Here is a 13,368-nt window from a genome sequence, read left to right on the forward strand (position 1 = left end):
TGCTATTAAAAGATGTTTCAATAGTTCGTTTCCAAGCCCTGGGTGCTGTGGAAGGTAGAGTCTCAAACCTCTGTATGTGTAGTGGACTTTTGCTTATATAATTAAATTTAAAAACATGAGTGCTTATCTAGTCTGTGAACAAAAAAATAAAGTAGAAAAGGCTATCTCCTAACTTTCAAACATCTCTGTGAAATCACTATTACACGATTCTTAATTGTTATTTTGTTGGACTTTGAAAGTGTTCAACTAAAATAAATTCACTTTTATTTTAACATCTAAAGGTATCTTATGTATCCATGATATGAATGATGTAACACATGCAACATACTTTTTTTCATTACACATTGCATTTGAAATGTGTGGCTAGATAATAAACTATTAATAACCTATTTCTGTTTTGTTACCTGTGTGCAATGTGTCTAATCTAATCTAATTTTGTCTTGAAAAGCAGATAAGGATGGTGCATTTTCATTAAACATTGAAAATATTATGTTCCTAACCTTTGAAACATTCTTTTTTGTTCCATTATTCTTTTAAAACCAAGTTTTGGAGTAAATATTGAACAAGAGACAGTTCTGTCCCTGGGTGCTGTTTTACCTTTGCTATAGTGTCCCCTCGCCTGCTGTCATGTGCATATGCTCTAAATTGGACTTTTTCTACTAAGCTGCTGGAAAGAGGAGCAGACAGTGGATGAGCTCCTCCACCTGGAGGAGTGGCCGGGGTGAGAAATGGAGGCTTGGCTGCAATTGCAGGTTTGGGTGGCAGGGGACCAATGGGGCGCTCAGGGATGGGGGGCTTTGGGTAAAGAGAAGGTTCCAATCGGATGGGATCCAGCGCTCTAATAGGTGGCTTGGCATCTGCTGGAAACAGAGGGCAAGAGAGACTGTAAATCATGAGTAGACAAAGTGTGAAAAATGTAGATAAGTTCAGTCAGTGACTTTGGTTTTGTGAATCTTAAGTCTGAAGTCATCCCTGAATATTTGAATTATGTATTCAGATAAAAATAAATCAGGTTTTGGATGCAGGCAAATGACTTATCAATAGGAACACTCATTATTGGTTTGTCTCTGCACATTTTATTATTATTCTTTCATTTAGAATTGGGGTATTGATACCTGATGAAGTGGACATTGTTCTGGGCTTCAAATAGGTGGGAGGTGGTTCAGGTTTGTCCAGGATAGCACCTGAGGGACAGAGATGGTAGCCAGTACTACAGCTAAGTGCCAGTTTCAATGCATGTAATGAAAATGAGCATTAGGCTTAGCTAAAGTCACACAGCTGTAAATCACACACTGCAATTGTTCACACATGCAATTTGTTCAGGACTCTGAACAAATGTGAGCCAGAGGGACAACATTTAAGGAATTTCTAAGTTGATCACAGGGCTGTGTGAAAAAGAAAGATTAGAATTGTGGACAGCCCCAGTTACATCAGTCAGACACAGCAGAATTACTTTAATTTATACATTTTATATTTGCAATAAGCGATCCATTTGGGAACCAATTACTTTTGTTCCCACACAGTCAGCTTAAACCAGCCATATTAGATGCCCACATTAATGTGATCAATCAGAACCTATGCTTTATATACCTTTACAAGATGATGACTCATTGGTTTTGCTGATAAAATACAAGATCCAAACAGGAATTATCTGTTTTGATTTTGTCCCTTATAGTTTTGTGAAACAAATACAATTTCATACCTTATCATTTCAAGTTAGAGTGAGAATTATTAGATTGTAAAATGTAGTTCTTAAAACAAACACAAAACCTAAGGCCAACTAAAGCAATACAAAGTGATCTAAAATATGGGAGTGACAGTGTGACAGATGGCTTGTAGTGTGTGTGCCTGAGTGAAAATGTGTGGGTGTGATCGTTGCAGCTAGGACTAATCAGGTAGGCTAATTAGTTTCAGCTTATTTAAGTGCGACAGGTCAACAGGGCTGGGTCTCTCCTGACTCCAACACAGAGAGCAACAGGGAACCTGTGGCAAAGGTAAAGAGTGGCAAACAACTACAGAAGTCAGTACTGCCAAATGGTGACTGTGGCAAATGGACGTAGTAGGCGAAAAAGGAAAGGAGAGATGACAGAGACTGGAAAGTTCAATTAAGACAGCTTGAACCAGTGATTACTGTGCCACTGTGTATGTGTCAGCATGGGTAGAATGTCTTGCTATGTTAAATGACTGAAATACTGTATACAAAAACACACACTTACCTTCAGAGTGGGCTTTTCTCAGCTCATCGTCTTTATTCTACAAGAGACACATTCAACAATATTAAACTAAACAACCAACACAAAATACTATTATATATAAATTAAATAATGAAGCATTCTCACATAGAATACTTGCAATGTATTGTGATTGTGGTAGGATTTTGTAATGACTGAAGGCATCACAAATATATGAAATCTGGAGAAAATATGACTACAACAATATAAAAACATTTGTGAATTTTATATTTACCATGTGCACACTGGTCTCAAAGTAATAATACACAAATATTTACCACAGAACAAAGGATAAATTAAACCATAAGCCCTGTTTGTATCATATCCTAGAAAGTTTCTAGTTAAATTTTTTAGAGGTGGCCTACTACCCTGTATAAATAAAAGTCAAAACACAACACAAATTACATGGCTCATGATGTTAATACTAATGTGTATTTGTATTATTTTTTTAGCACTGAGAGGTGTGCTGAAAGGTCAGTTGCAATATGCGTTTGTGTGTGTGTGTGTGCAATCTACATTATAATGCCAGCCCTGTAGCTAAATCTACAATTCCAGAATTCAGTGAGAACGCACCAAACACCCTCATAATATGTCAATTATTTCACATTGTGTTAATATTAATAATATCAATAATATACAAGCTGGCACATCCTTGTTTTCAAGTAATATGCTTAATTTAGAATACTACAATTTTTGAACAATCTGTACTGATTAAAGTAAACTCATCTATTAACCATATAACATACCCACTAAGAAAAAAAAAAACTACAAATAACCACTGTATTTTTTTTTTTCATTTTTAGACCATACAGTTTGTTTGTATAGGTCCTATGAGTTAAGCTCAACACATTTTTTCAAGTACCTGGCTTGTCTTGGTGTCAACAGGTGGACTTTTGGCCATGCCCATTCTGTGCAGCATTACCTGAAGCCTCTGTTCAAAACTAGATGTGCTTTCAGATGCACGTTTCTGGAAGACAATACATAAATATTAAAGTACATTTAACTATTACAGATGAAATGTGTGTGTTATAAAACAGAAAAACATGCTTCTGAATGCAGCGGCCCAGTGCTCTGTGATTTTTGGCAGCTACTTTTTTTCTCGTTTTTTTTGTGTACACTAGGTAAGAGCAGAGGAGGAGGACTTTGTATTTACACAAACAACAGTCAAAGACACTTACTGCTCCCCAGACATTGAATACCTGGTGCATACATGACACTGGCTCACAAGACTTTTGAGAACTGGATCGTGTAGCCTAGTGTGCTTGCTTTAAAATTATGTGAAAATCATCTTGTTCACTCATTCATAGAAAACAATACACTGATTAGACTTTTCTAAAGCCCATTTTTTTGTAGAAAGGGCATATGCTGATCATGAATAATCATGTGATTCACCTGAGAAGACAAAGACTCGCATAATGAGCTGCATAATGAGCCTTTCAGTCAGGAATGTGGCTGAGAGGGAATTACTGCAATGCAATGCAATGCAGATGCAAATGTTTGTCATCTGAGTCGTGTTGGGAGGACAAAGTAAACTCTTTGTCGCTGTCCAGAACCATCCAAAATGCTTCTTCACCCGCGTAGCATGCCATCATCCAAACATGCAGAAAAAGTAAGTAAATTCTATGATGAAGCTTGACATTTTATGCCATTTCTTGGGGGCGTGCACATAATTACCTGGCTCACCTCAGATTATTTCCATATGAGCAGTGCATTCAGTGCGAGGTGGGATCACATTAGCTATAATGAGGTGAGACAGGAGAAACTGCACTACTCCTTACTTTCATACGGATTACATAAAAAGAGAATATTTGCTTTCGACCTGAATTGTTTCATTTAAAAGAAGACATTTCAAGCTTTCTATGCATATATTTCTCATGTCTTTGAGGCAAGTATTCGCTGAGATTCAGGTTGTTTTATTTATATATCTGTATGGTGAGGCGACAGACAGAGAAGACAGAGAGCACACCATGTCTGCTTTATTTTACAAAAGCACAGCATTTTGTTGTTATTACGAGTGTATACAAATAAAACTAGACCCTTTACAGATTCGAATGATATATTGCTCTTATCTGTACAATCAAAACTGACAGAGTAATTTAAGTTTGTGTTTACATTATCAGGAGAAAATGCCACAAAACGAGCGTTCATTGACCTGTGAAGGTTAAGTTCCTTGGTGTGTATATCTCAGCCTCGCCTGGACCGCTCACAACTCCCACTATGTGAGGAAGGCACAACAAAGACTCTACTTCCTCAGAAAATTAAGGCATGCTCACCTCCCTCCCCACTTGCTGACCAATTTCAATCGGTCAGAAATAGAGAGCCACCTACTGCATCATGGTTTGGTTCACTAGCTGCACAGAGCAGAACAGGAAGGACCTGCAGCGGGTGGTAAAGGCAGCAGAGCATGTCATTGGCACTACATTACCACCCCCCTCAAAGACATTTACACTGGGCAGCTCCAAAACCAAGCCAGTTGTATCATAAAGGACCTCACTCACTCTGGTCATCACTTGTTTTCTGCCCTGCCCTCTGGGAAAAGATACAGACTAATAAAAACAAAAACCAACAGATTAAAAACAGCTTTTTCCCACAAGCAGTCAAATGCATAAACCCTCTTTCCTCTGTTTTACTTATTTCTACTTATTTTATTTTACTTGTTATATTTATGCTTCTTCTTTATATTTTATTAAATTGCCGTTTCTCGTGAGCTGCTAATCAGTCTTTTGTTGTTTTTAAAACAATGACACAATAAAGATCTTATCTTATCTTATCAGATGATCTCTACCCACGTTCTGCAGAGGAGAGCCAGCAGGGAAGACATTCCTCTCATAGAGGGTTCACAAATGTCAGTGGGTCCTTGTCTTCATCAATGTGAGCCTGTGTAGGCAAGTAGATGCAAGTCCGCCCCCTACTCTGCATGAGGAGGGGGGCAAAGTCCTGCCAGAGTGATCACTCTAGCTATGAATGAGTTGGTGAATGCACTTGGGCAGTCATTCTGGTGAATGCAGTGTGTGGGGCAAATGAGAAAATGGCCACGATCAACAAAATCATCCATCATGGCATGAAGCCATCTGAGAAAACCAATGATCACCAGAGTTAAATGTTTTCGGCCCTGTCAACAGACCTGGAACTGAGCCTGGAACAACCTATATGCTCAAGAAAGGCCAGATGGAGATGAGGTCTGTGTGTGGAGAGGCTGACCTGTTATCACTGCATGCCCTCTTGCGGCCAAACTGGAGGTAGTCTGCCAGAAGGTACAGCTGAGATAAGTGTGAAGATGTGAACTGGGGGTGAAGTGCTGCTTGTATTTGGCATGCTTGCTCGCGTCAGCCAGCACAAGCTGATCATTTATGGGGCGATGTGTGTACAAACACAGTCACAGCTGACTTATGAGAGGCAGGGGATATCTGTACCAGAGAGGAAAAAAATGTCTCAGCCTCCTGACCCTGGGAGTCCGGGACTAGGATACGGGAAATGGCTGCTCGCAGGGCATGTGAACTTGGGGTGAAGTGCCAGTGGGGTCAGTGGCTGAGAAGTGAGGGGCTGTGATGGACATCAGGGTGGAGCACACATAGCTAAAACATCGGGGTGGAGGTGGGCAGCTCGGTCCTAGGCGATGATGCCAGGGAGGAGGTGACTTCATCTCCTTTGTAGTTCCTGGGACCTAAGAATGGGGACCAGACAGGTCACCGTTGCTAGCAGGTCCCTCCTCACTGGCTCTGGATTTAGAGAGCAGTGCAGCCAGATGTGTTTGGGCCATGGTCTGCCAATCTGCGATGCAGGCTGAACCCACAGCAATAGGGGCACAAATAGTCAGGATGGCAACCGCCACCTTGTTTATCTCTTCGGCACGGTCAGGAGGCAGGTCTCAGGGTCCGCTGCTAGCTAGGTGCCCCAGTGGTACCTGGCCACTAGCTTCACCGCTAACACAACCTTGGGAAAGGGGGTGGGGGGGATATCACTGCCTGGCCCGAGGGACACACTTTGCCTCAAACAGTGAAGCTAGGCTGTAGGCTAGGGACACTGGGAAAAGACCTGTCATGATCATGATCCTTTAGCTATGTGTACTTGCTAGTCACAGAAGAGAGAGACACATGGCAACAGCAGAAGAGAGGCCAAACAAATATGTGCTGTAGGATGTACCGGCAAAACCGAGAGACCATACTGGTTAGTTGCTGTCCATGAGCCACTTCGAGAACTACCCCTAGTTGGCAACAAAATGGAGGCGGAGGCCAGAGTAACGTTAGCTCCCTCACCTAGAATGCTAGCTAGCATGCCTCTGCTCCAGCCCCCTTCAAGGAGAGGCCTCTGGAGAGGGACCAGGGATGGAGCCGGAATTGTATAATTCCAGGTCCAAAGTGAGCTCAAGTACCAGGTCTGACTCTTCTCCCAGGATGGAGCAGAGGGAGGAGCCACCTCCTCAGTCCGCTAGCAACCCTCAGGTTTGACGGAGAGACACTCTGCATGCTGTCATAAGCTAACTCTTCCGGACAATTGAAGAAGTATTGGCCACTGAGGCTAAAGGTCCAACATTATAATGCAGACCAGTTAATAATCGTTCCCTCTTTGGGTTGTCAGACAACTGAACAAGCAATGTCAAATATCTTATACTACCGTTTAGTCAGGGAATCATTCATGGTTGTGCTCTTCAGCTGAGCAGATCAACATCTGAGAATGACAACACCTGACAGTGCTTAGCATGAGGAATGGGATAAGACCCATAACAATAGCTCAGAGGGATGCATCCCAGAGAAACAGAACATAGTACTGATTATCAAAAAGTGGGAGTGGTATGGACAGGATCCCCTTCACTTTTTTCAATTTTGTTATATTACAGCCTGATAATACAATTTTTTATATTAATTTTTTCTCATTAATCTACAATCAGTACCACATAATGACAAAGTGGAAACAGAAATGTTTGTAATGTTTGTAAATTCATTAAAAAGGAAAAACTGAAATATCACATCTACATAAGTATTCAGACAACAACACATTAAAATTAGCTTAGAGGCCTCCCATTTCACTTGATCTTTGCTGTCAAGTTTGCAATGCATATCAGAGCAAAAACCAAGCCATGAGGTCAGGGAACTGAAGGCTTGTTGTGTCATACCCAAAAAGACTCAAGGCTGTAATTGCTACCAAAGGTGCTTCAACCAAGTATTGAATAAAGGGTGTGAATACTTATGTAAATGTGATATTTCAGTTATTTCCTTTTAATAAATTTACACCCTGTTATTATGTGGTACTGAGTAGAGATTACTGTCTTCCTCACTATTCTCACTGAAGTGGTCCAGCACATAAATCCCTCCCACTGTCCCTTAGATACAGTTCCTGCTAAAGTGCCAAAGAAGACCTCATGTGGTGTCACAGATGCCTTCCAACATGCTGTGGTCACTGTACTTACATAACCTCACCTTGACTCCTCTGTTTTATCCAACTTTAGACCTATATCTCATCTGCCATTCGTCTAAAGCTCTTCTCGAAGATAACCACATCTTTGAAAAATTTTTATCTGATTTTAGAATCAGAATCAGAGTCAGAATGAGCTTTATTGCCAAGTGAGTGTGCACACACACACACACACAAGGAATTTGTTTAGGTACAGGGCAAACAGACATAAATACAAATGCTACAAAGGGTCAAACAGTAAACATAAATGCATAAAATAGAACCTGTAATAGCACTGTTTCTGCATTGTTAAGAGTTCACAAGTATATACTCTTATCAGTTGATGCTCACACTCCTATGTCATTATATGCAAGGCACTGCCCTTAAATGGTTTCAATCGTACTTGTGTTTGGTGACCTCTCTTCATCCTCTGCCCCCCTTATCTCCAAGGTGTCACAAGGCTATATTCTTGGGCCTCTTCCCTTTTCATTATATATTCTCCTTTTGAGGTAAATATTTAAGCAATACAACCTCTCCGTTCACTGTTATGCTGATGACCTACAAAAATACCTGGCACTGAAGCCCAACCGGAAGTAACGAACTACGGCCACTGTGTGATTGTCTTAAGGACATCAGACATTGGCTATCAAAAAACTTTCTACATCTAAATGAAAGTAAAACTGAGCGCATCATGTTTGGTGCTACAGCCATGCAAGGAAGTTCAAACTCAGACTTAGGTGTCTTTATGTCATATTTGAAACCTGATGACAGCAGCTTTGAATTTGACAAATTCTGTAGTCAAAGCAAATTTCTTTCAAACTTCACCTGTTAGCTAAAGTAAAGCCTTTTCTTTCATGCAGCGAGGTAGAAAAAGCAATTCATGCTTGTATCATCTCCAGACTTTATTATTGTAATGTTCTGTGTTGGTGTTAATCAGTCCTCCCTCTATCACCTCCATCTCGTCCAAAACGCTGCTGTTCGTCTAAACATGATCATATCCCAACCTCTACTTTCTTCATTGGCTCCCAGTAGATTTTAGAATTGATTTTAAATTATTACTGTTTGTTTTTAAAGTACTCCATGACCTAGCCCTACCTTATTTAACAGATCTTTTCATTTCCTGTAATCATGACAGACCACTCTGACCATCTGGATAACTTCTTCTGGAAGTTCCAAGGTCAAGATGCAGACGGACAGGTGATTGTGCCTCGTTGCTCTCAAGTTGTGGAACTCTCCCTGTTGACATTCGCTCCGTTATAGATATGACTTCTTTTAAATTTAAGATTAAGACGTATTTATTCATGTTGGCTTTTAGTTCTGTGTAGTGAGTTTGACACATTTTATACTCTATAATTTTACTTTTTTTAATTCCATGTACCCATCTTCTCTATATATAGTTTTCTTTGAAGTTTTTATCTCTCCTGTTCTATGTTGTTTTATCTGCTTTGTAAAGTGCTTTGGTCAACTTAGAGTTGTGTTTAAGTGCCATACAAATAAATTTTGATTGATTGATTGTGATAAATAAGAACAAAAAATGAATTTAAACAACTGTAGTATCAGGATGCAACATAACAAAATTGAAAAAAAAATGCATATAAATAGTTACTTATCTGGATATAGTGTTCTAAATTGTTTTCTAAATCCTCATACCTGGACTTACAATTAAAAGAAAAAGTAATATTTCCTGGTTTCACAATATTTCTACAATATTTCTATTGCTATTTCTAAAACTGTCATGATCTTTCATGTCTTTAATCAACACACCCATACATACAAATTGTCGTAGAAAAAGTAACAGCTACACTAGGCTTCTGATGTCATTGAATGTCAACTGGAGTCAGGTATTAGCAACCTGGGAGTCTAATCAATGTAATGAGAAAATAGATGTGGTTTAGAATTACCTTGACTTATAAAAACACAAACAGTATCAATGTTATTCACAAACAGCATCAGCTGATGTGAGCCTTATCTCAAAAAATAAATAAATAAACCCACAAAAGATCTCATAAGACCTATAATCAAGAGTTGTTGATTTGCATATATCTGTGTACTTAGTGCAAGATAGCCAGATAGTTATAGTGAGGTTGATACCAATTAAATAGTCTGTACACACGCAAATACAATGTCACTGCAGCAGGGGGGATAAACATAAATCTAAATGCACATTGAGAAGAGTTCAAATAAGTAAAATCAACCAAAGAGGGGTTCTAAAAATCAAAACTTCACATTAAATGTTCATGTGCTGTGACTCACTGACTGTAGCTTGGTACTAAAGCAACAAATGACTGCAGCCAATGAAAAAAACAGGCTATTTGTGTGAATGTGAGAGGGGTGGTGTATTGTAAGTATGACACGTGTTCTGCTATTGGTATAAAATGGGTGAAATAAAGAAATAAAGTCTTGTATCTAATAAAAGTCTGTTCATAAATACTGGTTCTAAAACAATATCAAGAAATCACAGTACTGATAACTTTGGGTATTGTTTGTTTTCATTGCCATCTGGGGTTGTCTCCTTTTCTATTATATGAGCTGTTGTGTTTAGTGTACGGTCACACTGACCTTACAATGTGTGTTATCTTTGTCTTCAGGCTCTAATCCCGTCAGCAGTATGAGACTCTGGCTCTTGCCCTCCCTTAGTGACCTCTTGGTCACCTTCAGTCGTTTTTCTCCATATGGAGTGTCTCCCAACTTCTCCTTCTCCTTTGTCAGCACACCACTCCTCTCATGCACAGCTGGAGGTGAAGTGATCACTGGACTGGGACTGCAAACTGGCAAGACAAGAACACCCTCTTCTTCCAGGTTGGAAAATGTAGTAGTGGCAAGTTTAGGACTTGTGGTGATGGTGGGGTAGGTGGGAGTAGTCTCACTGAGAAGTGTTGTTATGGTTAATATCTTGGCAGGCTCCATCGACTCCTTTGCATTTCCTACAAGATGGTGGCTGGTGGCAACTGTTCCTTCTGTGGTGGCAGCATGATTAGAAATGTTAGCATCCTCCATTGACCTTGTCCCTCTATCCATCTGTCTTTCCTTGTCCCTCTCCCTCTCTTTCTCCCTTTCTTTGGCCTCACGGAGGGGTCGGATGAGATCCGCAATTGAGGTCCTTTTGACCTTCACCCCCTCTCCTGCACCTTCTCCCCCTCCTCCCTTGGTAGCTCGGCCAGCTCGAGCCCTCTTGAAGGCGAAAAAGTCACCAAATTTTTTCTTGATGTTTTTAGTGGGAAGTGTGGTCATAGTGGTGGTGACAGAAGAGGTGGCGGGGGAAATGGAATATGGGGAGATGAGTGGAGCATCAGTGGATGTAAGGGATGTGTCAGTAGATGGGACCGAGGGAAAGGTGATGGTGGTGGAAAAGGTGGTGATATTGTTAGACGAAGAGGAAAAGGGAGTTGAGGCAGAGGGGGTGTAGCTTGATTCTGAGGAAGTGGCTATGGCAGGGTTAGACTCCTCCCACCGGCCTTTTCTGCAGCAGAGAAACAGCAGAAAGAGCAACAGACAAGAAGAGGCACTCAGTACTACAACTAATGCTACAGGACACAACACACATGCTCTCTTCAGGTACACAACAAGAAAGGTCATGAAAACATCACAGAGTAAAGACATCTCTCTATGACTACTACTTTTTATTTCAGTGCAGGCTTGGCATGATTTTGTAGCTTAGTTATTCAGTCTGTTAATCTGCTGTTTAGTCCAGAGTAAGATATCTAAATAACTACTGGCAAGATTACCATAAAGTCCTGGGCCTCCTGGTATTCACAAGGCTTCTTAGAATCCTCTCAGAGAGCTCCTATCTTAGTCTAAAAAGTCCTAGCTGGGAGTCCAAGACTAAAAGTGATTTAGGAAATTTCTCAGAGCAACTCTGAGTAAGGAAAGTACAAAAACCTTTATCTTAGTGAGGAGGTGTGGTTGACCCCGTTGCTAGGGATGACGCAGCATTTCAAGGACTGTGATTAGTTGATCAAAAACTATCTGTAAAGGTCTTAAAATGCACTCTGTGAAAACAGAATATATGATAATAGAATGGACAGTGAAATCATAAAATCTTTGTATTAAGAAATTGATTAATCATGAACACAGGCTCCTTTATGCAAAGTTCCTGCTGGCTAAATATCTTAAAACAGCCAAATGTGGAAAATGTGTTTGAAGCAACCAATTTCCATGCAGTAGTTAGTATATTTAAGTGCTTACATTTGTTTACCATACTGATTTGTATTACTTGTAATCCATTTGAGATTGATGGGAGCAATATGGCTCACCTTTTTTCCCATTTACATGATTGCAGGACAGTCTGTTTAAGTTGCACTATAGGATGGCATGTAGCCAAAACTCCAAGAGAGATGGAAGGAAGTAAAAGAAGAAGAAAACCAAATTGGACAGAAGAGACTGGGAAACCAGAAGATTTCAGTGTCACTATATGAGGCTGTTGAAAGCGCTTCAATAGTTTGTGCGATCACTGTTGATGGAAGGTTGTGGACAGACAAGTCATCACTACTGCACTCTTTCATTTCTGGTGTTATGGCATTACTACATTGCATGGGTGATGTGATCATTTTTATCTTTACTAAGATTTAGTCCTAAATTTAAGGGGAAATTCTAAGAAAACATCATAATTCTAAGAATGTTCTTTTTTTTTGTCACTAGGAGCAACTTTTAGGCTTAGGAAGCTTTGTGAATACAGGGCCTGATGTTCACTGTACCCTAAATATTTTGGTTACCTCAGAACCTTTGATTTAACATGTCAGCTGAAAAACTAATGGCTGGAATTTCATTAAGTTTGCCTGAATATGACCTAAATTCATTCAGAATGTTACCTGTACAAGGCCAAACAGTAAAATGTTCATACATGATAACAGTAGATGGCCATATTTGCTGAGCTCATTCAGGCTTTGAAATGATCAACACTTTTGATTTAATTTTCATATATGCAATAATATGAGCTGACTTTCTAATACCCTGTCTACAGCAGACATAACATAGCTTAAGATAACATAGATAACATGTCAACCATGTTATCTATCTGACAGAACCAAGGCTGGTGAAATGTTCTATTTCAATCTATCCTTGAACAGAACAAGTATCTTTACATTTTAAACGTTCCTACATTAGTTGATGTAGAACATTCTGTGGACTTTAAATCTTTTCTTCTTACAGCTACAAGATTATGTATTAGTCTGTAAATGCATACTACATTCACTATGGGGCTCAAATAGATTAAAAAAATGGAAAAATGGTTGCCACCAGCAGGCCTGTCAGTGGAGTCAGTTCTTTTCTAATAAGATTTTAAGCGGTCAACCTGCAAAAATGACCATGAGAGATGTTACTTCTGTGTGTTGCAGACAGAAGGTATGTATGTCTTGGAGTTAAAAAACTAAATGGGACAAAGGGGGTGGGTTGCCAAATTTGGATTCAGTTCTCTACATTTAAAATACTTAGTGTAGCTTCATGCAGTTAGCATGCTTTGCATCATGCATGTGTTGTTTTCTGTAACTGTAACCAACAGATGCCTAGTATTAGCCCCAGCTAGTCAAAAGAAAGGTTTTACAGATGGGTGGCAGATAAAAGAAAATCCCATCATTAAGTGGGTCAGTAACATGTTGTCTGAACATAAGCCTCCAGAATAGCTACATTATGGAACTGTACTAGATGGATGGAATACCATTTGACTGGGACAGTCCTGTGCTTAATTGCCTACACCAGGGGTGGGCAATTCCAGTCCTTGAGGGCTTATTTGCCAAACTATCCCTGCTGG

The 13,368-nt window shown here is 39.9% G+C and overlaps 1 protein-coding gene across 1 annotated transcript in view; it reads right to left on the reverse strand.

Moving 5' to 3' along the window:
* carmil2 (capping protein regulator and myosin 1 linker 2) overlaps positions 1-13,368 on the reverse strand; it is a 71,497-nt gene that overhangs the window by 7,688 nt on the left and 50,441 nt on the right. Inside the window, exons 33-37 of the mRNA XM_026310760.2 lie at positions 10,182-11,082; positions 3,094-3,198; positions 2,217-2,253; positions 1,116-1,184; positions 598-860 (exon numbers count right to left, since the gene is read on the reverse strand). Of these exons, the coding sequence (XP_026166545.1) occupies positions 598-860; positions 1,116-1,184; positions 2,217-2,253; positions 3,094-3,198; positions 10,182-11,082 (1,375 nt within the window). The remainder of the gene's footprint in view (positions 1-597; positions 861-1,115; positions 1,185-2,216; positions 2,254-3,093; positions 3,199-10,181; positions 11,083-13,368) is intronic.

Source organism: Mastacembelus armatus, chromosome 6, assembly GCF_900324485.2.
Source record: "Mastacembelus armatus chromosome 6, fMasArm1.2, whole genome shotgun sequence".
In the NCBI taxonomy this organism is placed as follows: Eukaryota; Metazoa; Chordata; class Actinopteri; order Synbranchiformes; family Mastacembelidae; genus Mastacembelus; species Mastacembelus armatus.